At 39.0% G+C, this 27,508-nt stretch overlaps 1 protein-coding gene across 6 annotated transcripts; it reads left to right on the forward strand.

Annotated features, from left to right (window-relative positions):
• The first annotated feature begins 265 nt into the window (after positions 1-265).
• Positions 266-26,979, forward strand: CEP44 (centrosomal protein 44). Of its 6 annotated transcripts, none has more exons than XM_070415477.1 (11): positions 266-542; positions 8,147-8,285; positions 13,195-13,342; positions 14,460-14,606; positions 14,984-15,106; positions 16,165-16,335; positions 18,706-18,912; positions 19,657-19,732; positions 22,710-22,831; positions 23,091-23,128; positions 23,854-26,979. In XM_070415477.1, exons 2-11 carry the CDS (start codon positions 8,197-8,199, stop codon positions 23,900-23,902), a joined length of 1,170 nt encoding a protein of 389 aa, XP_070271578.1. In that variant the 5' UTR covers positions 266-542; positions 8,147-8,196; the 3' UTR covers positions 23,903-26,979. The 6 variants fall into 6 exon arrangements, with proteins under 6 accessions (XP_070271578.1, XP_070271580.1, XP_070271583.1 ...); XM_070415479.1 differs by having other exon boundaries at positions 16,168-16,335; XM_070415480.1 differs by having other exon boundaries at positions 267-542; positions 18,742-18,912.
• Positions 26,980-27,508: the final 529 nt, after the last annotated feature.

Consider the following 27,508-nt stretch of genomic DNA (forward strand, 5'->3'; position numbering starts at 1 on the left):
CGTTGAGGTCTGAGGCTTAAAGCAAAAGCATTTTTATCTCCGTTGTGGACGATTCGTTACAGATTCCCCGTTTCTCACTTCGCCTCCCGAGCCACTCCGAGCATCAGAAACTGGGGACAGTTTCTCCTCTGGCAGCTTGGGATCGGACTGCCTGTGGACAAAGCCCTCAGCAGAGTCAGCGTCCTCGGGGGTCTGGACGAACGTGGTGTGGAATCTGCGGCGAGGAATCGTGGAGCGGGGGAAGCCTGCCGCTCCGAAGGTCGGGCCGCGCTGCGTGGCGGGCTCTGACCCGCTGTTGCAGATACAAACGGTCGGCGCGAGAAACGCGCCCGGGCGCGGGGGTGCGGCCGCCCGGATTTGTTGCTGGCGGCTGGGCTGGTTGCATAGGAACCCCTCCACACCCCTCCCTTTCGGAGTCCGCTTCTTGGCTCTGCGGCTGCGGCGGGAGCACCGAGGAGCTGGCGAGGCTGCCCCTTAGACTGGGCTGAGGTCTCCTCTCTCTGATGCCGTGACCGAGGCCCCGAGTGGGAGCGAATGACCAGGTCTGTCTTTCTTTTCGTCCTTTTAAATCTCGTGGAGGGAGGAGAGCCCCTAGACGTGCCTTGCCTATAGTATACCCAACTGCGCACGTCCCTTCGTGACAGCGAAGAACCGTGGCAGCGCATCCTCTGGGATTCGGTTGTGATTTACGGTAGCGAAGTGATAGGCTGCTCCCTCCTGTTGCATCCTGAGCTGAGCTCCTCGGAAATATTGACTGGAAGGAAGAGATGAAAAGTAGTGCATGTGTTCCTTGCTTGCATGTCCCTGGGGTTTCAATATGTTTCCCTGTTCCTAGGAGACTATTGATTTTCCCCTCACTACGAAAAATAAAATCAATACTGACGTTTTGATTCCGGAATTAGGTCTGTGTTAACCTGTTTTTCTAAAGTTGTCCAAACCTTTCAACAGTTTTATATGTGAACACGACAGTCCTACTGAATTCTGTCTATACTTGTCCCTTACTTCCCTTGTTCCACCCCCTCCCCCCCATTTCCTCAATGTTTTCTCTCCCAGCCCTTTCTCCGTCTCTCTTAGAACAGTATTTCCCTAATATTTTTTGTGAAAAGTTTTATAAACTTAAACTTTTCCTCTTTCTCCTCCTCTATTTTTGATACACGGTTTTTAGATAATATCTAGCGTGATGAGCAATGTCACAAACTTAAGTCATCAGCCGCAAGCGTTGTCGTCAGTGTAGTTGCTTCATTTTAATCAAAAATCCCTCTGAGTTTAATGGCATTCCATTGGGAGGCATCCTTGCCTGACCCCCAACAGCCATGCTCTCTCGCTCGATTGAAAATGGGGTTGGATTGGGCAGATCTGACTTGCGGAGAGAGCTCCCTGGAGGAAGCTAGGAAGCAATATTGAGACCATCTTAATGGTTGGATCCATGCTACAAGCTGAGTAATATCTTCTTCTTTTACTTTCCTTTGATACGGGTTATAAAGTGTAAATGTTATATTTTTTTAGTTATTTTTCATCTCTGAAAGTATTATGTTAAAGTGTGCATAAGTTCGAGATTGACTTTTTTAATATCTTAATTTTTAATCTTGTAGTAGACTCAGTAAAGCCTTTCATGAAACTACAGAGCAGCAACTATAATTTTTTCTATGATTTCACGTTTTGTATCCCTTTATTTTTTTTTATTCTGTTCTTATCACTTATCTCCTTCACCTACAGATCCAAGCTGTACTTGTATCTTACTCTTCTTCAAAATATTGATTCCGCTGGTACTGAAGATGATGTGTTCCAGGGACATACTTTGTGGTCAGAAATTCCATTACCAGAGATAGAAATAATGAGACATTGATATATGTTCCAGAACTACAGAGAAAGGAAAGATAGAATAGATACCGTAAAGGGTTAAATGAAATGAAATGACGTGTACTAGAAAGATGGAATATGCAGGATTAAAGGAAGTCCGTGGGAAGAAATACAATGTATATTAAAGTTATAGGATGTCGGAGAGGAAAAGGTGCTCCAAGAAGAATTGTGTTAAAATAGATGTGTCTGGAACTTAACCTCAGACCTTCTCTAATGGCCATTGACAATTACAGCCAGCTTAGTTCCCACCTCATCTTTTCCTGGAAAGTAAAGGCTGGTCGTGTTCATGAGAAGTCATCTCTCTTCTTCCATATATCTGTTGATCCCCAATCATTCTGAACGATGTTAAAAATGATGTGCCTTTTCGGCCAGTATTTTGTACAATGTGATTTGAGGAGTACTTCCTTTCTTTTCTAGTTATCTCCCATTTGACAGTACCTGAAATTCCTCCTGCCTAAAAATGTAAATGCTTAGTGGAAGTAATTGATTGGCTGAAAAATAGTGACTAAAACACATGCATGAGTGTAAAAAATATAGTCAATAACCTGTTCTTTACCATATTGATAAAGGAGAGGAGACTTGGATCAGGAAGATACTGTGTTCCTAAAACAGAGAAAAGGTTCAGAATGGAATGCCTAGGAGCTTAAACTAGAAAGCTTACTGAATTTAGGATTTTGCACATTGTTAGCCTTATTGCCTCTAGTTAGAAGGCGTGTAGAGAGATGATTGGTATCCTGGGTAACTGCTGGGAGGTTGACTGGGGGAAAGATCATGCTAACTCTACTTCCCCTGATTTATGAATTGTTCTGTTTTATTTTTAATGTCAATGGCTTCACTTTAAAGAAGCTTCATTCCCAGAAGATTTATTACTCAAGGTATTGTTATATGTTACTAGAGGCCCAGTGCACGAATTCATGCACAGGTGGGGTCCGTTGGCTTGGCCAGCAGTCAGGATGATTGGGGCTGCAGAAGGTTTGGCTGGCTGGGGGGAGGGGCTGGAGAAGATTGTCCTGCCTCCCGATCTGGGCCATTAGGGTCAGCTGGCCAGGGGGAGGGACCACGGGAGGTTGGCTGTGGGAGCACAATGACCACCAGGGAGCAGCTCCTGCATTGAGCATCTGCCCCCTGCTGGTCAGTGCACGTCATAGCGGCCAGTTGACCGGTGGTTTGGTCATTCGGTCACTTAGACTTTTATATATATAGATTTTCTTTCTATGAAGTGTCCATGTACAGTTACAAGTAGATATTTTTAAGTGTTATTGTGCTTTGCCTTACTGGTTGACTAGACTTATAGTTTAGGTAAACTATATCTCTTTCATTTCTTTCTAGCAAAGGTTCTTAACTATTTATAAAAATGTATTTATTTATTTTATGACCTCCTTAGGGAATAACCTTTTCTTTGGAGATTCTAACAAAAGCCTATTACATTAGTCATTTAAAAATATAATCCTATGGTATTATTTTCTTTGGGATTTTAAAAAAGTGAACCATTTTATTTAAAATGTCAAATATTTTTCATGTGGCCCTAACCGGTTTGGCTCTGAGGATAGAGCGTCGGCTTGCGGACTCAAGGGTCCCAGATTCGGTTCCAGTCAAGGGCATGTACCTTGGTTGCAGGCACATCCCCAGTGGGGAGTGTGCAGGAGGCAGCTGATCAATGTTTCTCTCTCATTGATGTTTCTAACTCTCTATCTTTCTCCCTTCCTCTCTGTAGAAAATCAATAAAAATATATTTTTAAAAAAATACTTTTCATGTGTTTTGCTGCACAGACATATATAAATGCATATTCTGTTATGTAAATTTTTTGAATTAGTATTTCTGTCTCATAGGCCTTATGTATACCATCTTTAGCAGATATTGCCAAGTAACACTAATATACTCTTTCACAGAATTCTGTAGATTTCAGATTTCTTTATTTACTTTGTAATTTCTTAATAATTAATTTGATTGAGTGTCCTTTCATATGTTTACCCTTCTGTCAAATTCCTGATCAGGTCTCTTTCCCATTTTTTTATTGAGTTACCATTCTTTTCTTATGATTTTGTAGGAATTTCTTTACATACTCTAGACATGATTCTTTTTGTTGGTTACATATATGATAGCATCATCTCCCACTCAATGGCTTATCTTTCTACTCTCTTAAAGGTGTCTTTTGATGAACAGAAGTTACTAATTTTAATGTGTTTCATTTTATCAATCATAAGATAAGAAATTCTTCTGCACCTGAAGTTCATAAAGATTATTCTCTTCTGTGATCTCCAGAAAATCTGGTTGTCTTATATTTTATATTTAGATCTTCAACAAACCTGAAATTAATTTTTGAAGGATGTGAGGTACCCTTTACATCAGGGGTTCAAGTTTTATTTATTCCATCTGGATATTCAATTGACAAAGTATCATTTATGGGTAAAGACCATCCTTTCTCCAGGACTACTCAGCATCAAGTTTGTCATAAATTTAGTGTCAGTGGTCCGTTTCTGGACTGTATTCTGTTCCATTGTTCTATTTGTACATCTTTTCACTTATTCCAAATTTCACTTTATACTGAATCTTTTTTTTTTTAAAATATATTTTATTGATTTTTTACAGAGAGGAAAGGAGAGAGATAGAGAATTAGAAACATCGATGAGAGAGAAACATCGATCAGCTGCCTCCTGCACATCTCCTACTGGGGATGTGCCCGCAACCCAGGTATATGCCCTTGACCGGAATCGAACCTGGGACCGTTCAGTCCGCAGGCCGATGCTCTATCCACTGAGCCAAACCGGTTTCGGCTTTATACTGAATCTTGATATCTAGTCGTTAAGTCTTCCAAATTTTATTTTGATAGTTATTCTTTTTTTTGCATTTCTATATATATTTTAGACCTATGAATAATGTCCACCTATGAAAAACTGCAGGTATTTTTTGGGGGGAGGGCGAGGGAATGCATTAAATCTATGGATCAATATATATTGAGTCTTCCAATCCTTTTTTTAAAAAATATATTTTATTGATTTTTACAGAGAGGAAGGGAGAGGGATAGAGAGTTAGAAATATCGATGAGAGAGAAACATCGATTCAGCTGCCTCCTGCACACTCCCCACTGGAGATGTGCCCTCAACCAAGGTACATGCCCTTGACCGGAATCGAACCTGGGACTCTTCTGTTTGCAAGCCGATGCTCTATCCACTGAGCCAATCTGATTAAGGCTGAGTCTTCCAATCCTTGATCAATGTGTATATCTCTTCTATTTAGGGCTACTTTAATATATCTCACTAGAGTTTTATGAGTTATTTGTTTTGAGGTCTTACATATATTTTCCAGATTTATTCACGTTTATGATTATTTATTGAGGCTATAGTGAGCTATTTATACATACATAATTTTGAAACGTCTCTTAATTATTTGGGGAATACAGGGAATACAATTGGCCTTCTATCCAGCAACCTTGTTAAATTCACTTATTTCTTTTTATTGTTTTTCATATACAGTTATGTTGTCTGTGAATAGTGACATTTTTATTTCTTCCTTTTTAGTCTTCATTCCTTTTACTTCTTTTTCTTGCACTTTTGTACTGTCTACCACCTTTAGTACAATGTTGAATAGGAATGATGAGACTAGGTAAGCTTGCCTCATTCCAAATCTCAGGAAGCAAGTTTTCAGTATTTCACTATTATGATGTATGATGTTTACAAGAGATTTCTGTAGATGATCTTTATCAAATGCAGTCAGTTCTATTTCTAATGTCATAAGAATTATAAAATAAATAAGTGTTGAATTTTAGCAAATGCCTGTTTTGCATGTATTAAAATTATTATAAGATTTTTCCTTTATTTGTTAATGTATTGAATTATACTGATAGATTTTGTGTGTTTTTTTATACCTTGGACTAGAGGCCCATTGCAGGAAGATTCCTGCAAGAATAGGGCTTCCTGAGACCGGAGCAAAGCAGAGAAGGGAGCAAAGCCCACCAAGGCGGGCTTTACTCCCTTCTCCGCTGCCTCACTCCCTCCCTTCGCCACTTCGCCCTCAGCTTCCTCCATTTTCCGCCGCGTGGGCTCCCTCCCTTCTCTGCCGCCTCGGCTCCCTCCCGTGTCCACTGCCTTGGCTCCCTCCTGTGTCCACTGCCTCAGCTCCTCTCTTGTCTCTGCTATCTCTGGTCCATTCCCTTCTCCGCCGCTTGGCTGCCTTCTGCAGTGCTTGGCTTCCTTCTATACTGTCTTCAGTCTTCACTGGGCGCCTGTGTATGCAAATTAACCGCCATCTTTGTTGGGTTAATTTGCATACTCTTCTGATTGGCTGGTGGGCATAGTGAAGGTATAGTCAATTAGCATCTTTGTCTTTTATTAGTGTAGATAATAATTTCATACTACTTTATTAATTTTATTGTTCAAAGTGTGTTAACTTTGACCATTGGGAGCTATTTCATTTGGCTCCTGTGCCTTTTTGATGTACCCCCATCAATGTTGGATTGGTTTGTTTGTTTTGTGTGTAGTTTTTACTTTCTGGAACTACATAATGCTTCAGGTTCATTTTGCATATTTCCTGCCCCAGTCCTACAATTGGTCTTTTCTCCAGGGAGCCCTGGTTTCTTTTATTGGAGAATAGTATTACACACCAAGATCTGGATGCCATGTGTGCTCTTTGCTACTGGGGTGTCATTGCTTTTAGTCACTTTCAGCTGGCAGAGAGCGGAAATAGATGTGTATATACTAAGCTGTCTATATCTACATATCTATAAATATTTCAATATGCGACTATCTGTATCTATATTAAGCTAAACATAAATTCATACTGATGTCTCTAACTAATCCATTAGGCATAGCTTATTCTTGTCTCCTCCCCTTGCTTATCACTAAATTCTCACTCCAGCATTGAGAGAGCGTAGCTGCTACTATTCAATCATCCACTTACTTAATTGTTCAATTCAAGTATCAGAATTAATTCACATATATATACACACATATATATACATACACACACATATATATAACGTGTATATATGTGTGTGTGTATGTATATATATGTGTGTGTGTGTATCTTACCTAATAATAGACAAACATGTACATTGACCGTACCTTCACTACGCTAACCAGCCAATCAGGAGAGTATGCAAATTAACCCAACAAAGATAGCAGTTAATTTGCATACATAGCCTCCAAGTGGCGGAGCGAAGCGTCACAGCCCCGGGGCTGGAGCAGCAAAGCCAGACGGCCCCGGGGCCAGAGCAGCGAAGCCGGATGGCTACGGGGCTGGCTCCGGCCGGAGCCCGGCCAGAGCGAAGGCCTGGGTCCCGGGTGCCAGAGGCAAACCAGTGCCAGCAGCCAAGGGAAGGGAAGGCCTATTGCATGAATCTCTTCGTGAAACAGGCCTCTAGTATGTATGTGTATGTATATATGTGTATATATATACACACACACACACACACACACACACGAAACAAGCTGGAGGACAGTTAAACCCAGGGGCACAGACAGCTAGTTGCCCAGTTGAGCAAGTTATGTGTCAGAGACAGGAAGGGAAGTGAAAAACCAGTATTTAGCAGCTCCTTATATATAAACTTTCATATAATCAACCTTATTTCATTACACCTTGGCTTTACCCCTTGCAGAACTGTAAGGGTCCCCTCATTTCTGAACCTATGTTGCTGCTGTTGGTTTTCTTCTAAATAGATGGAATTGGCCGGTCTGTGCTCTGCTAGGTTGGCTGTTACTCATCCATCTGCTTTCCATATTCCAAAATTTTGTTGATACCTCTTCTGTCATGGAATCCCTATAGTTCTTTTTGCCCTGGTGAGGATATGTGGTTTTTAATCACTTGTTTTTTTAACTAAAGCATCTTATTGGCAACTGGGTGAGGTCAGAGCTCTGGGAATTATGACTAAATCTGTGCTTATTCTGTCTCCATTTTTTACTGATTTTTTTTTAATGTTCCCTTCATAAGCATCCAAAATAGTCTTTGATGTAGACTATTTCAGATTGACGTGTCTTCTCAAATGGTACTTTGTTGTTCAAAATAAAGTATCTGGGAGAGTATCATATATGAGACACGTTTCAAGAACATGAATATAAAACAAACTTTTTTTTATAAGGAAAAAATATTGGGGGAAAAACACACCTTATATTAAGGAATATGAGATAAATACTAGGCAATACTAGACCAGTAGGGAAGATAAGTTAGGGGAGAAATAGCTAAGCCAAGGTAAGTATGGAGATGTGAACAAAATAGGATATGTGAACAAAATAGAATAGAGAAGCTTCAAAAATACACAAACTTAATTGTTTTATAAATTTTTACTTTTAGGTGAAATATTAGATTATTTCAGAAGCTGGAGCTGAATGTAATGTTAAATAATGGCAACAGGCGACTTGAAGAGAAGCTTACGGAACCTAGAACAAATGCTTCGCTCGCTAAATTATCCTCAAGAAGTGGATTGTGCAGGGTAAGCTAGGGTATAAAGCGTAATTGTAGTCTTTTGGCAATGATTTGATATAATTGACATGGGGGAGTATCTAAATAAAGATACTGATTTTATCTGGGCACTTTAATAATTTTCCTAGAAATGATTAAAATATTTTAGAAAGCGGGAAATTACAGGAGTTTGTTTCTAAGTATGAATTTTAAAGTCTAACTTGAGATTTAAATCACCTTTTAGAAGTAGCAGCAAAGCCTTTGCCGGCTTGGCTCAGTGAATAGAGCGCTGGCCTGCAGACTGAAGGGTTGCGGGTTTGATTCTAGTCAAGGGCATATGCCTGGGTTGCGGGCTCTATCCCCAGTGTGGGTTGTGCAGGAGGCAGCTGATCAATGATTTTCTCTCATCATTGATGTTTTTCTCTCTCCGTCTCCCTTCCTCTCTGAAATCAATAAAAAATATATTTTGAGTCCTAGCTGGTTTGGTTCAGTGGATAGAGCCTCAGCCTGTAGACTGAAGGGCTCCGGGTTCGATTCTGGTCAGTCTCCAGTCAGGGGCATGCGGGAGTCAGCCAGTCAATGGTTCTCTTTTATCATTGATTTTTCTATCTCTCTCTCCCTCTTCCTTCCTTTCTGAAATCAATAAAAATATATTTAAATATATATTTTTTGAAGAAAAAAAAAGAAGTAGCAGCAAAATATACGTTCATATATGGTATGGTCTCTGTACAACTTTTAAACTCGTAGAAATGTAATGAATTCATTAGTTATATGACTTACCACCCTCTCCCATCTAGTTGGATAGTATTTCTTTATTATTTGGAAGATTCTACTTAATAGATTTCTTATGACCACTTATACCTTGCCTGAAGATTATTAAGCTAACTCATATAACAGACCCCACATTTAGACATTTTGCGCTAGTTTCCAATTTCCCAATATGACTGACTTGCTTTTGTAGGTTGTATCAAAGCAACATACATTTCTTCTATATTCATGCCAATCTAATATGGTATTCCTGTCACCCTCTATCCCCTAATACAGTGATGGTGAACCTTTTGAGCTCGGCGTGTCAGCATTTTGAAAAACCCTAACTTAACTCTGGTGCCGTGTCACATATAGAAATTTTTTGATATTTGCAACCATAGTAAAACAAAGATGTATATTTTTGATATTTATTTTATGTATTTAAATGCCATTTAACAAAGAAAACTCAACCAAAAAAATGGGTTTGCGTGTTACCTCTGACATGCGTGTCATAGGTTCGCCATCACTGCCCTAATACATCTATTCTTACCTGGGATATTCGTTGATATTTCCCCCTCTGGGAAGTATATTGATATCTAGTACTTAGTTTTTGTTGTTTTTTTAGAAAATATTTTTTTGTTGGAGTTTAGGGAGGGAGAGAGAGAGAGAGAGAGAGAAGCATCAATGTGAGAAGAAAACATTGAGAATGTGCTTTTTGCACACTCCCTACTGGGTATCGAGCCTGCAATGTGGGCATGTGCCCTGTCGATTAATTGAACAGGCAGCCTTTGGGTGCATGGGACAATGCCCTACCAACTGAGCTACACCAGGCAGGCCTAGTACTTAGTTTTATTCATTGTAGTATCCCCTTATCTAGAATGATGCCTGGCACATATTAGAAGCTAATTAAACATTTATTTAATGAGTGTCAAGGGACAACTGCAGATTAGCTACATTGTCAAGTAGTAGAGTGAGTCTTGGCAAAACCAACTACTAAGTAGAATTCTGGAGTAATGGGCTTTATATATAAAAATAGAAGTTCTGAATGTATACTAAGGAGAGTTAACACTAAGAAATGGCTGCAACTGAAAGGAGAGTAAGGAGAGCAAGGAGAAAGTTGAGCTCTAATGACTATTGTCACAGGTATTATATATGAGAAACAGAAGATATTCTATAGTATGTTTCCATAGCATATACCAATAGGTTGGTTATTCAAAAGAGGGAAATCTCTACTGTCTGGTCTTGCCGGGACTTAACCAGTTTGAATAGCCAAGTTTTCTTCTTACCACCTTAATCATCAACATTTTAAAAAATTTATTTTAATATATTTTTATTGATGTCAGAGAAGAAGGGAGAGAGAGAAACATCAATGATGAGAGAGAATCATTGATTGGCTGCTCCTGCATGCCCCCTACTGGGGATCAAGCCCCCAACCCAGGCATGTGCCCTTGACCGGAATTGAACCTGGGACCCTTCAGTCCGCAGGCCAACACTCCATCCACTGAGCCAAACTGCTAGGACTACCATCAACATTTTAAAGACATTTATATAGGAATAATTTTAAAAGATACTGATTATGTTCCTTTCTTCTGAGTACACTGCTTAAACATTTGATTTTCTTATTGACCCAAGAGTGTCATTAAAAACAATCATTTTTTAGATTATCTACAATAATAAAAGCCTAAGCAACCATTGCAACCGAACGGACGACCAAACAGGCTCCATGGGGCGACTAGGCCGGCTGGGGGGTTAGTGAGGGGCAACCAAACAACCGAACAGTAGGCTGCATGGGGCGACCAGGCCCGCAGAGAGGGCAGTTGTGGGTGACCAGGCTGGCGGGGGTGGGCAGTGAGGGGCGACCAAACGACTGAGCAGCAGGCTGCATGGGACAACCAGGCCAGCAGTGGGGGAGGGCAGCATGGTGCAACCAAACCACTGAGCAGCAGGCTGCGTGGGGCAACCAAGCCGGTTATGGGGTCAGTTGGGGGCGACCAGGCTGGCAGGGGGGTTAATGAGGGGCGACCAAATGACTGAGCAGCAGGCTGTGTGGGGCGACCAGGCTGGCAGGGGGGTTAGTGAGGGGTGACCAAATGACCAAACAGCAGGCTGTGTGGGGAGACCAGGCCGGTTGTGGGGTCAGTTGGGGGCAACCAGGCTGGAAGGGGGGTTAATTAGGGACGACCAAACAACCAAACAGCAGGCTGTGTGGGGTGACCAGGCTGGCAGGGGGGCAGTGAGGGTTGACCAGGCTGGCAGAGGGGGGCAGTGGGGTGACCAGACTGGCGGGGGTGGGGGGTGCAGTTGGGGGCGACCAGGCCAGCGAGGGGGACGGGGGGGGCAGTAAGGGGCGATCAGGCAGGCAGGCAGGTGAGCAGTTAGGAGCCAGTGGTCCCGGATTGTGAGAGTGCTGTCCGACTGTCAGTTTAGGCCCGATCCCTGACTGGCAGTCGGACATCCCCCGAGGGGTCCCAGATTGGAGAGGTTGCAGGCTGGGCTGAGGGGACCCCCTCCCTCCCGTGCACAAATTTCATGCACCGGGCCTCTAGTTTCATAATATAGTAATATTGGCAAGGTCTGTTGAGATAGGTAATGCTACTCATTGCTGCTTCAGATTACCACCCTCACATACACACACAGCCCCAGATACACGTATTTTGATTCTTTCTACTTTTTCCCATTTTAAAATTTTTTCTTGTGATTTGCTGTTTTTTGTTTTGGTGTGCCAGTTTATAATACCTGTTCTTCTTACTGTTTCTAATCAAAGTTCTTAGACAATAGATAACCAAGATTTTTGAGGTTGTTTTATATGAGATGTTAAATGCAGATCTGGCTGTCTTCTATTCATAACATGCATAAAATGGGACAGATTTTGCTGTTCAAAAGCATTTTTTGTGTATGTCTTTTTTAAACTGTCGTACAGGTAAAAAAGGTTGCCAGAGCAGTTTTCTCATGGGTAAAATATTATTGTACCCATAAATATAAAAGAGAAACAATTTATATTTGTCCTGAAAAATTGTAATGCTATCATCATATACTTGCTCTCTGCCTTATTAAAAATATTGGGGTGAGAATAGGGGGATTTATGTACCTCTTGAATCTTGTGGAAAACAAATGTTTTACAGAAGTGCATTATTACTTCAATTGAACAAATATAACTGAGTAATTGAACTGGCCTCTCCTGTGCTTTGTTGTGGGAGAATCTGTGAAATTACTTCACATGGAGAAAATGAGATTCATATGTGTAGACAATTAGGCAAGAGTACAAGACAGGCATGAGGCATCAGATACTGAATAGCCAGGGAATCATTCTGTGGGAGAGAAATTCGGATCAGAACATTGAGGATGGCTTCATGGAAAGCTCTGTATCTGACAAATGATTTATGGAGGATGAATAATAGGCAGAGAAAAGTGGGATACCTTTCTAGACTGGAGGAATTAGCATAAACTAATAAGGTACAGATTTCAAAGGGGCCTAATACAAGGGGAAGATACTGATCAGACTAGTGACAGTTTCCCAACCCTGTTTTCCTCATCTATAACTTAAACTTTCCTCTTAGAATTGCATTTCCTGCATTTTATACTTAAGTTTTGGTAGATTGTGTTTGTATTCACTTTACCTCTATATTCTTTTGAGATCTTTATTTTTTCTTTCATCCACTGATTTTTCAGGAGTGTGTTGTTTAATATGAACATATTTGTGAATTTTCCAGCTTTTTTGAAACTAAAGCTGATTTCTAGCTTCATAATTGTGGCCAGATAAGTACTTGATGAGATTGCTTCTCAAAGTTTGAGACTAATTTTCTGACCTAACATATTCATAATATTTTACCTTTGCAGTTTGTGGTAAAAAGCATATGAGGTAAGGTAAGGTAACAAGTGCTTGCAAGAGCATACAGTGTACTTGAGCTCTGTAAGATGGTGCATTTGTTTTATTAAGACCAAATTTACTAGATTTTCTATTGGTATTAAAGAGCTATTATAATTGTTTGAGCAAATAAGTAATATAATTTCATAGTAATTTGGCTAGACTAATTTAGTGTTGGGGATAGAATATGAAGGGTCTTGTGCATCACTTTATTATGGCTATAGTATTGTTATAAATTATTGACAATAATTCTTATATTGCCCCGATTTTCCAACTTTGTGGAATTATGCTCATTAAAAATCTTTTTCTTTCCCCCGCCCTCCAACAGTTTGATTAAGGGAGATTTAGCAGCATCTTTGCCCATCATCAGCTATTGTCTTACCTCATATTCCCCTTACGTAGCAGAACTTCTGATGGAATCCAATGTAGAGCTCATAGCAAAGAATGACTTGCGCTTTATAGATACCGTCTATAAGGTATGTTTGAGTTTATGAAATAATTGTTTTAGAAGTCATCAGTGGTTTTTTCAGATTAATGTCTTTATAATAATTTCTTAAATATATGCAGCATGTATAGTTGACAGTATTTTCATATGCATTTACCACATTTAAATGTAATCCCTATTGCAATCAAGATGTAATTGAAGTTTGCTTTATGTTTCATACTCTATTAAATATGACAACTGGTAAACGTTTGTCATTGGTATCATTTGCCATTTTTACAACAAATTTTAGTAAAATTTGGTATGCTGGCAGAAGTTAGAGAGAAATGTGGTTTTATTGAGTAAAGTTTGTGATGTATAGAAGTATGAGTTAATTTAGTTGTTTGTAGAGCTTTGACTGAGATTTTATGTGCCTTGTCATCTAGGACCATGTTTTATATCTACCCTAGTATTTACACTTGTATTATTTATTATGCACTTAATCTCATACTTAGTTTTTTAAAAACCCTACTTATAATCATTAATTTTTGCTCAAGTACTCTAGTTTTCTTAAGCTTTTTTAGAAAAGGTAAAACCCATTTATTAAATCAAATTTTTTCTTTTTTTAAGTAATAAGTTGCATTTGATAAAATAGGAGCTTTTATGTGTAGAGTCTCTGTTTAATCTTCCCTTTCTTTATCTTTCACCCAGAAAACTTCTGTGGAAGCCTAAGAGGAAGCCTAAGAGGCACTTCCAAGAAATCTTAGGGTTCAAGAGTAGGTTTTGGAAATTACTGGTCTGGTCTATTTCTCTCATTTTACAAATGAGAAATTGCAACTCAGAGGCCTACTGACTTGTCTAAAAAAATCATATAGTGGAAGAAGTATAAACACATAAAACTATGGTTTCCTGACTTATCTGGTATGGAGTGAGCTAAGGAGTATTTCTAGTGCCTATTAGAATCATTGGGTTTATTTTTCCATCTCTCTGGACAGCCATCTATTTTTGGTACATCCCTCGCTACCTGTTTTTACCTAGATACCTCTGCTACCTGGTCATAAATCTCTATACCTTTTAAATAAAAGGCCACCCTAACCAGGTGACCATTTATTATTTTAGATTTTTGAAAGAGATTGTTCCCAGTATTTTGTTGATCTATTCCCTCTTCATAGCTTCTTCGTGATCAATTTAATTATAAACCAATCTTGACGAAAAAGCAGTTTCTCCAATGTGGATTTGCAGAATGGAAAATCCAAATTATTTGTGATATTTTGAATTGTGTGATGAAAAAGCACAAGGAGTTGAGTGGTCTTGATAAGGTAATTGTCTTATAGATTTTAACTTAGGCTGAGTGGCCAGTATTTTAATGTATAAAATCAATACCCTAGACAGCAAATTAATACATAGCATAATTACTGCATTATTCAAAGATTTGTGTAACCTTGTAATACCTGGTGTTTGCTTTAAATACTAGTCACTTGTGTTTGCACATTTGCAACTTGGAGCTACTGGTCCTAAACTAACAGTTAAAACAGTACATTTTCATCACTTCTTAGTTTTCAAAATATATGGCATTTAGACTCATTATTTGACAGTCATATTTTATATATAAAATTTAAATGATAATAGAATTTAAATATACTAGTACATCATGTTTTTACACAAAACTTTTTACATCTTAATACTTTTTTTTTAGACTCCCTCACTACAAAAAAAGAAAGTCAATTTTGTTAAGTCAGAACCTTGTTCAAGCAGCGAGAAGTCATCTGCAGAATCTGTTGGCATTGATATCACTGGCAGGTTCATGACTTCAGGAAAGGTCAGAAAATACAGCTACCTACCTAACTAATCCAGTGTACAAGCTCACTTTTCTAGCTAGCAGCTGGTTAAAACATTCTAGTTAGGTATTATACCGTAAGGATTTGTTAGCAATGCATATCATGTTATCTGGGGAATATTCCAAAAGGAAGAGGGTAGAAGTGTAGAATGGAACAAACTTTCTCTTTGTATTTCTAATTCTTATTTCTGCCTTGTTTCCTAGATAGAATAGCAATGATTTAGGAAGGTTATATTATGTGCTCATGAGTAGTTACTCCTAATTATATATATAGTCTTCCTATAACAACATGGGAACATAAATAGAGCATGCCATTGTAAGTTATGTGGTTTCATTAATCTGTGTTCATATTTCTCTATCAGGATTGTGAAGAATCCAATGTTTGGTAGTTCCTAAACCTATACTCTGGTTTGGGGTAGTGTTTTGAATATCTTCTCTTTGTTGATAGGTAGCTTCCCTGCCCTTATCTGCTCAGCACCTGTGGCTGAATAAGTCCTTACTCTCAGGACTTTCCCTTTGTTGTTAGTTAGTTTGAATCATTAGCTAAACGTCTGATATTTTGTGGTTTAATTTTTTAAAAATTGTGACGTCTTATTTACAGAGTCAGTTCTTGATTATTTACGTGAATTATGTGGTAACCTATTTTATGATGAAATTGTTTTTAAAGTAACTTTCAAATACTTACAAAAGTACTCATTCCCAGTTTCAGCAATTTATTAACTCTTTGCTCATCTTGTTTCATCTTTATTATAACCAGTTTTCCCAACATCTTTCTCCAAAACCTGAAACAGTTTGAAACAAAAACTGACATCGTTGAAGAAATATTTCAATATTCTAATATATAAGAATGCTTTAAAATATCATAACCACAATTTCATCACCACTCATAAAATAATAGCTTAATTAATGTTTTATGTGCACATTATATGTGGTAATTTAAGCTTTTATAAATCTGAAAGGGAAGATAAGATGTTCTTTTGCAAAGTGGCTGTGTGTGAGGGAAACACTGAAGCAGCTCTGACATAGCTTTCTCTGGGCAGAAGAAAGCTGTGGTGATCCGTCACCTCTACAATGAAGATGGTGTGAGCATTTCTGACAGTACATTAAGTACAATGTCAGATGTGAGTGAAGCATGTGCTGTGAGTGACTTAAAGGATACTGAAATAAAGACTCCTGAAGAAAAGATCCCTGAAATCAAGTGTGAGCAACAAGTAAGAATTTGGGATGTTTTTAGCAGATGCCAATATTTCTTATTCCAATGTACAGGAGTACTTCAGCGCCTAACTTCGGAATATCTCTGGCCTTTTGAATTATTAATCATGGCACATCACCCTTGTTACCATTACTTAAGAACCAGTAAGACTTACTGAATTTAACTTGGCATATTATTTACTGCTTATGTTTAGGTGTTATGGGTAATGCAGAGATGATGAAGACATGGTACATCTCTTCAAGGAATTTAGTTTAATGAGATAAAGAGATATACTGCTTTGTACAATGAAGATTCTCTATCGCCTATTCCCTATATTGATGAATGGAAAAAACTGGTGCACTACTGCCTTTTCATTTTCCGTTTTGGGTCCTTCATGTCTTTTTCTCTTTTCTCTAAGAGTACCTTTTCTATTATAGTATTGCCACAGATCCTAGTATAGTGACTAATCTCTACTGCTTCTGCTAAAACTCTTTTTTCTGTCTTCTGTGTCTTGTGATGTCTCTACATCTGTATACAGTTGGCATTAATAAAACTGCCAGATGGCCATTAGGCTTATTTCCCATAGCAAGCTAAACAGTTTCAATGCACTGCCATTTCTTGGTCATTTCCTCCTAGCTTTGTGCTGGGTGCTAAGTGTTGTTACAAGAAGCTTGGTAGTGACAGTTATATTGTACTACCCACTGTTGTTCAAAAGAGCCTTATGAAAAGTAACTTATTTAATCCTCACAAGAACCATATGAAGTGGGAACTTTTTTTTAAATAAGTAAATTGAAGCATCAAGGTCATACATGTTAGACTGTCCAAGTAGTCTGCCTCCAGAGGTAACAGTCTTAAATCTCAAGCTCTATTGCCTTAACTCTCAAGCTCTATTATCACTATTGAAATAACACAGTGGGCCCCGCCAGCATGGCTCAGTGGTTGAGCATCAGCCTATGAATCAGGAGGTCAAGGTTTGAGTCTCAGTCAAGGCACATGCCTGGGTTGTGGGCTCCATCTCCAGTAGGGAGTGTACAGGAGGCAGCCAATCAATGATTCTCTCTCATCCTTGACTAGAGGCCCGGTGCACAAAAATTTGTGCACTGGGGGGGGTTCCTTCAGCCCAGCCTGTGCCCTCTCGCAGTCTGGGACCCCTTGGGGGATGACCACCTGCTGGCTTAGGCCTGCTCCCCGGGGGATTGGGCCTAAGATGGCAGTCAGACATCCCTCTAGCAGCCTGGCAGCCCTCTGGGGGATGTCCACTTTCCAGCGGGGAGCAGACCTAAGCTGCAGTCAGATATCCCTAGCGCTGCTGAGGAGGCAGGAGAGGCTCCCACCACCACCGCTGTACTGGCAGCCATCAGCCTGGCTTGTGGTTGAGCAGAGCTCCCCCATGTGGGAGTGACTGACCACCAGGGGGCAGCTCCTGCATTGAGCGTCTGTCCCCTGGTGGTCAGTGTGTGTCATAGTGACCAGTCATTCCCAGTCGTTCTGCTGTTAGGGTCAGTTTGCATATTACCCTTTTACTATATAGGATAGAGGCCTGGTGCACGGGTGGGGGCCGGCTGGTTTGCCCTGAACGGTGTCCCAGATCAGGGTGGGGGTACCGCTTGGGTGCCTGGCCAGCCTGGGTGAGGGGCTGATGGCTGTTTTCAGGCCACAGCCCCTTCAGGGTAGGAGTCCCCGCTGGGGTGCCTGGCCAGCCTGGATGAGGGGCTGATGGCTGTTTTCAGGCTGGGCACACGCCCTTTAGGGTGGGGGGTCCCCACTGGGTTCCTGGCCCGTCTGGGTGAGGGGCTGAGGGCCGTTTTCAGGCTGGCCAGGACTGAAGCTCTTAGCCTCTCCTTTTTTTCTTTTCTTTTTTTTTTCTGGGATTTATTTACCTTCTATAATTGAAACATTGTTGCCATCACTGGCGCTCCCAGCTCTGAGGCCGTGGCTGGCTGAAAGCAGGTATCTGGGGTTTGGTTAGCTTCTGTAATTGAATCGTTGCTTTCGGGCGCAGAGCCGGGCCGCGGCAGGCGGGGAACCTTGGCTTCCTCCATCACTGGAGCAAGCAAACCTCCTGCTCATTTCAGCTGCATGGCTACCGGCCGCCATCTTTGTTGGCAGTTATTTTGCATATTGCCCTGATTAGCCAATGGGAAGCATAGCGGAGGTATGGTTAATTACCCTTTTTGTCTTTTATTAGATAGGAAGGATGTTCCTCTCTCTCTCCCTCTCCTCCCTTCCTTTCTGAAATCAATATTTATATATATATGTGTGTGTGTGTGTGTGTGTATATATATATATATATATATATATATATATATATATATATTACAATGGAAATGGCAATGTGTTGACTTTTAAAGGAATTTCAGGTTGTGTAATATTATTTTTAATATTTTAGGATATAAAAGCTAATCCTGAGCTTACTGTACTACAGACTCTGCTTGCTGAATGCCAAGAAAAGCTTAAGAAACTGACTCAGATAGAGTGCAGATTAAATTCTTTAGAAGAAAAAATGAAAGGAAAAGTGATGGTAGATGAAAAAACCTGGACCAATCTAATAAGTCGTGTCACGCTTCTTGAAACAGAATTGCTTTTGTCCAAAAAGGTATTTTCTTTCCTTAGTATTTATAGGATATCTCAGATACAGTGTATTTTTTAAATTTATTATTGTGTTTATTCCTTTGGAAATGCTAAATAAGAGGATCTTTGGATAATGGGAAATGTTTGGTGGGAATGAAGTCCTATTTAGACATGGCCTGTTTTATTGCCATTGTCATGGCTATTGTTTTTCTCTACATCAAATAAGATAATTTGATAAACCTACCACTTGAGCTTTTAGAGCTATTAGTACTTAAAGTATTTTGAAATAAGGTAAAATAATGTTTGCTTTTGTTTTTAAAAAGCTTGAAATTATTTCATATCCTGTCATAGTACAAATGGCCTATTTTTTACAAGAAAAAGTTGCCAGGAGAGGAACAATTGAAATTAGAACTTCCTTTTCTTACTCATTTACTTCAATCAAATTCTAAATTTTATAGAGACAGTCACCAAATTTGCCATTGTTTCATCTAATCTGAGAAATTTTTTCTTGGTTTACTCAAGATCTTAATTTCTGGTCCTAGTCTATCCTTCCTAAAAAGTAAAGTTAGTAGATTCAAGAAGGTTACTATCTGATTCCAACATTTAAAATATTTCTTATTCTTAGGAATATTTATATATTGCTTTATAAATAAAATACTTAAATATTTAAACATTTATCATGTCAACTTTATATGCTTAGCAGTAATAATGTAAAATAAGAATGTTTTTCTTTTCATTTCATTCTAAATACTAAACTATATTATTCCAGAATGATAACTATTTTTACTATGATGAAATGAATGAAGACTGTGCTGCTGGTAGTAGCAGGAATATTCTGAAACTTGGTAAGTTCTTATGGTAGTAGTATTGCCAGTATAGCATTGTATTGGATTATAGTATATATAAAATGTGCATATGTGTTTCAAACCTTAAAGGTCTCTTGATCAACAGTTTAGAAAAATAATTTTAATATGTGTCTGGTAATTTTAATATTCCCAAGCCTTATATTTTAGAAACTGCAAAGCTCTTAGGAACAAAGAAAATATAAACTTACAGATTACTGAAGCCAAGGATTGCTAAAGAAGCCAGCTTACATATCTTATGTGACATAGCGATTGAATAAATTTTAATGTATAGAATTGCAAACTTTTAGAGATTTTGTACCCCTTTAATTGCTAAGTGCTATCTATAATAATAAAAGTGTAATATGCAAATCGACCGAACGACCGAACAGCAGAATGACCGTCCGGACGACCTTCTGGACAACCATGCTATGGCACCCACTGGTGCCAGGCCAGCTAAGGCGGGTGCGATTGGTCAGGGGCCTGGCCATCTCCCCATGATTGCCTTACAGAGGGAGGCCCAGGCCATTGGCTGGTGGGGCGATCGATAAGTAGGGGGGCTCCATGATTGCTACAAAGAGGGAGGCCCAGACTACCCTATGGCAGTGCTGCGGCAGGTGGGCAGGGCCTACCTTTTTGGGGCTATTGATTGCGGGGCTCCTGGACTGTGAGAGGGCACAGACTGGGCTAAGGGCCACGCCCCGCCCCTCCCCCCTCGAGTGCATGAATTTTGTGCACCGGGCCTCTAATAGAATAATAAAAATGTATCTCCAAGTTTCTAATTTATACTTAAGTAGCCGCTCTGCATATGTGATAATATGTGCAAGAGAATAAAACGCATTTGTCAGTAATCTGTAAACAGCATACAGCCTGCTAAAAGTGGGATGTAGCTAGTCTTCAACATTGTGCCATGTGACCTTGACCTGAGCTCAAATAACTAGATCAAGAATAGATACTTGATCTAAGGAATACCAGAACAAAAGGTGTTGAGCCAAATCATTTTGTCTCCCTTGGAAATTTGGAATTAGGATACCAGGGATAATATCCTATCTAATAAAAGAATAATATGTAAATTAACTGTTACTCTGCGACAAAGATGGCGGTACCCATAGTGGCCAAGGTGGGACACTGGAGGCGTTGCCCCAGCAACACGAGCCCAGCGTCCCCGCCCCGCCTCACGAAGGGAGGGGAGGGGCCTCGGGCTGGAGGCCAGGGCCAGGGACGCTGGTGTTATTGCAGGTCGGGCTGAGGGACACCCCCCCCCCCCATGCACGAATTTTGTGCACTGGGCCTCTAGTCTATATCATAAAGGCCTGTGGTCATGACACTGGTCACCAGGAGGTGCATGGAGCTTGCGCGGCGAGGCAGGGCTCACGCGGGCCTGGTGCAGCAGAGACAGGGCCTGCAGCTCACGCAGGGCGGGTCTGGGTGTCGTGCGATTTTGCGCACTGGGCCTCTAGTCCTATCTAATAAAAAAGTAATATGCAAATTGACTATCACTCCAACACACAAGATGGCTGCCACAAGATGACCGGCATGGGAGGGCGGCTGTGGACGATCAGGCCAGCAGGGGAGGGCAGTTGGGAGGGACCAGACCTGAAAGTGAGGGCAGTTGGGGACAATCAGGCCTGCAGGGGAAGACAGTTGGGGGGACCCAGGCCTGCAGGGGAGGGCAGTTGGGGGTGACCAGGCCTGCAGGAAAGGACAGTTAGGGGTGACCAGGCCAGCAGCGAGGGCAGTTAGGGGTGACCAGGCTGGCAGGGGAGGGCAGTTAGGGGCAATCAGGCCAGCAGGGGAGCAGTTAGGCATCGATCAGGCTGGCAGGGGAGTGGTTAGAGGGTGATCAGGCTGGCAACAGAAGTGGTTAGGGGCAATCAGGCAGGCAGGCAGGCAGGCAAGCAGTTGGGAGCCAGCAGTCCGGATTGTGAGAGGGATGTCCAACTGCCCATTTAGGCCCACCAGGATTGGTGGACATCAATGGCAGTTGGACATCCCTTGAGGGGTCCCAGATTGGAGAAGGTGCAGGTGGGGCCGAGGGACACCCCCCCCCCCCCCCCCCCCCCAGTGCACGAATTTCATGCACCGGGACTCTAGTATCAAATAATGTTAATCCTGGGTTGGGCATCGGCAAGAAAAATAGTCAGAAGACACTGCTCTGTGAGAGATGAAAGTAAAAGTCTTTTTAATTGTTTCAGTCCTCATGTGGTAATACTTTATTCCCTAATTGAGGTTGCCTGTATAGGCTTATAATAAAACTATTTAATTTTTTTTCTGGCCTTGTTTTTGCAACAAAATGGTACTCAAGCCTGTTGATTGATTTGACAGGAACATGTCTTATCTGTGATGATCTGTAATTTATTCCATTGTAGGGAGGATTTGCCATGATTTAGTAGCTTATATTTAAAAATAAATTAACTTGCCTATTATTCAATTGATTGTTATCATGACAGAGGTAATATTGCCTTTTGTAATTATTATTGGCCAATTTTTAACATCTAGGTCTTTATATGTAGGTCATTATCTTAGAAGAATATTAAAAACTCATCTGCACACCAGTAACCATTTTATATTAAAACTAGAGGTCCGGTGCACAAAATTTGTGCACGGGTAGGGTCTCTAGGCCTGGCCGGTGATCAAGGCCAATCAGGTTCCCCGCCTCCCGCCTCCTCCTTCCCTCGCCACCTGCGCACTGCCACCACGCAGTTCCGCCCACCTCCCTGTCTCCTTCCCTCCCTTCCTCAGTGCCCTGCTGCCACTGGTTGCCCACCATGTTCTGAGCTACCTCCTGGTGGTCAGTGCACGTTATAGCAAGCAGTTGAACTCCCGAGGGGACACTTTGCATATTAGCCTTAATATATATATATATATATATATATATATATATATATGTTTATTTTTCTTTCACATATAAATAAAATTTTTAGATATTTGATTCCACTGTGAAAGGAAAAGATAACCTGAAAAATTGATTTCTCTACAGATAACAGAAACAAAGAGAAGGAAGTAGGTATTCCTCTGACTTCCTGTTATAGAACAACATCTAGAGACTCAACTCCCAGAACCTCAACTGTTAATTACTGTGGTCTGAAAGAGATTTCAGAGGTAAGAAAAACTGGCAACTTGCTTAGATGATTTACTTTCGAGGGTCAGGAGAACAAGCAAGCATTAGGTTTAGTTGTAGATGCCATTGGCAAGAAAAATAGTGAAACCATGCAAATCTTAATCTCTCATAAAAATTCTTTGTGATAAGTAAACAGTACTTAATGCAATGTTTTAGTCTGTGTTTTATATGTTCACAGTCCATCTTTGATGATGGTTTATTTTGAGAAATTGCCTAAATTTGTTGCTTTTTAAATTAAAGGAAACAACAATCCAGAAAATGGAAAGGATGAAAAAAATGTAAGTAACAGAAAGGGGCAACAGAAATTCATTTCTCTATAGGGAGTTGTATTGGATTACAGTATATGTAGAATGTGCATATGTGTTTCAAACCTTAAAGGTCTCTCAATCAGGTGTGGAATTTCCTTCAGGACTCAAGTGGATAATAAATCCTCCTACAGTTATGTGTTTGTGAGATGAGTCACTGTTTTGGTTTCCAACAAGTGATATAAAACATTGTTAATGGAATTAATTGTAGATTAAAGAGTGCAGGAATATTTTTGGTTGATAGTTAATCAAGAGGATTACCTATTTTTGATAACTGATTTATCAAAACGTTAAATGATATGTGTAGATGGGTGGTTTGGAGACATTTTAAGCATTAAGTATTGCAAGTGTTTTTCAGAAAGTTATTGGTAAGGTAATAGTAAAAATGATACTTGTATCTAAAGTGCAGTTGAAAGGAAATATGAAATTATATTTAATTTATTAGGTAGCCTACTATTTAAAAAACTATATTTCTTGAAATTTGAGAAGTACTGAAATAGCTTATGCTCCCAGAAATAATTGACTCCAATTGTTATTCCTCCCTTCTGACCATAGTATACTTAACTTATTAACAGTGACTATACTTGTAAAAAAGAGAAATGTTAAAATTTATTTTAGCTTAAATGCATAATTTTAGCAACTTAAAACGTATGCCTCATTATGATACTTATTTACTTAATGTATTACTTATTTTTCAGGTTTGAAGAAACTGCAGAGTTACTGAAAGGTTCAAATCACTCACTATAGAATTTTTCTACATGAACTTTTCCAGGACTTTGGCTACTGTATATATTGTATATTTTAAGAATTCCCTATAAATTTTAATATACTGCAGTATTTTTGTTAAGAATTTTAATTCCATTTGGTATATGAGCTTTTTCATGCAATATTGAATAAATACTTCAATATTTTTGTGGTATGATTATATACCTTTACCCTGTTTTACTTTTCCTGGGAAAACTTAGGTGCCAGCGCACTTCTTTTACAGAGTGAACTCATTACAGCACTGTATTTTTGTGTTGACATTTGTTGGCAGTGTGCTAAGTAATATGTTTTTAAAACTACAGGTTTCAGGACCATAGCTTACATCCTGTTGGAAACACTCCAACTGGAACTTGCATATTGTACCCAAGAGGCTGTCATACAGACCATTTTGCCATCTGTACTGATGAATATGTTGTAATGAAAAGTTAAAAATGCTCATTGAAAATGAAATAAAACAAAACTACAACAATTTCATGCTCAGTGAAAAAGCAGCAACACATTTTCAGTTACCATTGAGAAAGTAAGGGCATGATTCCTCTTTCAGATTTAGAAGCAGGTCGGAAAGTTAACTGTGAAAAATGTGTTGAGGATTTTAGTGCTCTATTCTGTAACACATTTTAAGACCAGCAGCACAGACACAGATGGTGGCCGTCCAGTATTACAAGATACACAGTGAAGTATTTTTGTTTTTTTTAAGTGATGGGAAGTAATACATTTTTCTGAAGAGAGGAAAAGTTTTAGATAAAGTTAAGAGAAAAAATAAATTTTAGGTTACTAAATAAAATATTATTGTTTAACTTTATAAATAAAAATGCAATAATCATCTTGGGTATACTTCAAGAAAATTGATTCTATTATTTGAGAGGAAAAAGAGAATATTATTATTATTTAGTTCATCTGATTGTATATTATTTACCCATCTGTTTATATTATATGTAATTTGAAATTTGTCACATATTTAGCATTAACATAAAGTTAAAATTCTAAGTAGAAATAACTTTTAAGAAAGCATTTTTAGTATTCTAATATATGCTTAGTCATTAGACTTTAAAATTATGAGCTTTTGAAGTTAGTATAAAACCTTGCAATTAGAAGAGTTTCAGTAAATATTTCTAGGGCAAATCCAATTAGCTTTATATTTTCAATTACAAAATAATTTTAAAAATCAAGTTTAGCCTGGCCAGTGTTGCTCAGAGGTTGAGCGTCAACCTGTGAACTAGAAGAGCACGGTTCAATTCTCAGTTAGGACACATGTGGGTGTTGGGGGCTCCATCCCTAGTGTGGGTGGGGTGTGCAGGAGGCAGTAGATCAATGATTCTCTCTCATCATTGATGTTTCTATCTCTCTCTCCTCCTTTCCTCTCTGAAAGCAATAAAAATATATATTTTTAAAAATCAAGAGTTTAAAATAAAAATTACCAATTAACTTCTAAAACATTAGTACCAGCATGGAATTATAGCACCACCTTGTGGTTCAAATGCCACATAAAATACATTTCATTAAAACAAGTGATTTCACATAAAATAATTTTTTTATTGATTGATTTGAGAGAGAGAGAGAGAAAGGGAGGGAGAGAGAAGCATTGATTTGTTGTTCCACTTATTTATGCATTCACTGGTTGATTCTGGTATGTGCCCTGACTAAAGATTGAACTCCACCTTGGTGTGGGGAGGATACTCTAACCAACTGGGCTACACTGCCAGGGTGATTTCTCATAAAACATATGATCATATTTTTTCCTTTTGAAAATCCCAATTCAAAACTCAGCTCAATATCTTTTAAAAAGAAACATTTTGAAGTTTTCTTGTGCAAAGACAGAAGAAAAAGTAAGTTTTTGTTTCTTCCTTCCCTCTTCTTTTTTTCTTTTTTTACCATTAAAAAATTTTTTTCAATTATAGTTGACATTCAATATTTTCTTTTTTCTTTATATAGTGTACATTTACACACAGATGATTTGAGACTTTTTTCTGTAATCCTCACCCTAGCATATGTTTTTATTGGTTTTAGAGAGAGCGAGAGGAAGGGAAAGAGAGACATCAATGTGAAAGAAACAGTGATTGGTTGTCTCCCATACCCACCATGGCCTGGGATTAAACCTACAACCTAGGCATGTGCCCTGACAGAATTGAACCTGCAACCTTTTGGTTTCCAGTATGATGCTCCAGCTAAGCCATCCATCCAGGTCTTAAAACATTTTTAATCTCCCAATTTATGTATAGTGTGCAAATTATAAGTATCAATTGAAAATGTAGTAAAAGATGTTTTATATTATCAAGTGGAAATTTGAAATCTAAATTTTGTTACATTTTTATTAACAACTTAAACAGGAACTAATAAAATCAGCTTATATTAGCACCATACATTTACACTTACAAAGAATCTCACTTTCCTGCTTTGACACCATAATCTTCGGGGAAAAAGAAAGCAAATTTGACTTAGTTGAAGTTATTGAAGAGAGAGCCAAACTATTTTTTATTCTAACTTTTAGAAATTATAGAAAAAGTTGTTTTCTTCCAGGCAATTTGGGAAGTAGCTTGTAACTCTACATCAGCCTCTTTGATTAACTTGAAGATCTCGAGGAAATGAGGAGGGGAATTCTGGGTACATTATTTGGAGGTACATACTTAAACCCTTAGTTAACTGGAATTTTCACTAATTCATCCCCTTAATTCTCTCATAAGCAGGATGAAAGGTATTTATACTAACCACAAAGGCATCAGCGGCTTGTGCTGCCCTATCCTATATTCTGAGTAGATCTGGATAGAAATCATACAGGAACACTCTAGTGAATGCATACGGTAAGATACTAGTCAGAACATTAAAAAAAAGCTAACATCAGCTGTACGAAAATTCTAGGCAAAGCTAAGGACTATTTTTATTTTTATAAGGGTTAATTTGAGCCAAACTGATGACATATGCTAGGGAGCAAGATTTCATATGTTCCCGCTAAGGACTAGTTAGTGGGAAAAAGTAGTTCTATATTTTTTGTTTGTTTTACTCTAGTATGTAATGTTTTAACATGTAATATAGTCCCTAAAAAATAAAAAAAGACTTTGGAACTGCGTTTTATGCCATTCATTACTCACAACTTTATATAATTGACAAGCACTTGGGGAAGCATTAAAAAGTAAAAGAACCTTGTCAACTTTACAAACTACAACACTTTTTGAGTTCAAATAACATTATAGATTTAATTTTTACTTTTTAACAATCCCCAGGTTTGTGCTCTTTCTTTCAAGGTGAAGGATGTAGAGAAGTGATGAGGTGGGGGTAGTGTGAAACTTTAAAGTTGAACTACAAAATCAAAACTTTAATTGTTGTGTTACTGGAGCTTTACTGTTCCTAGTGAAAATGGCAGGTTTCTTATACTACTCAAAGTGTAAAGAGAGCTGGGAAGCCAGTACTGACAGCAGTTGCAACATTAAGAGTATGCAACTTTACTAGTAAGTCCAAGTTCGTTTTAGGATGACTTTTATTTACGTCTAATATTTGTAGGAATGGAGAGGCTATATAGTGTATACATCTTATTTTTTATCTCTGAAGTTCACTAACTCATTAATAGAGAAATTTAACTTGATTAAAAAATTA

Source organism: Myotis yumanensis, unplaced genomic scaffold (genome assembly GCF_028538775.1).
Source record: "Myotis yumanensis isolate MYYU_CA2020_CCGP unplaced genomic scaffold, mMyoYum1.0.hap1 SCAF_5, whole genome shotgun sequence".
Classification (NCBI taxonomy): Eukaryota; Metazoa; Chordata; class Mammalia; order Chiroptera; family Vespertilionidae; genus Myotis; species Myotis yumanensis.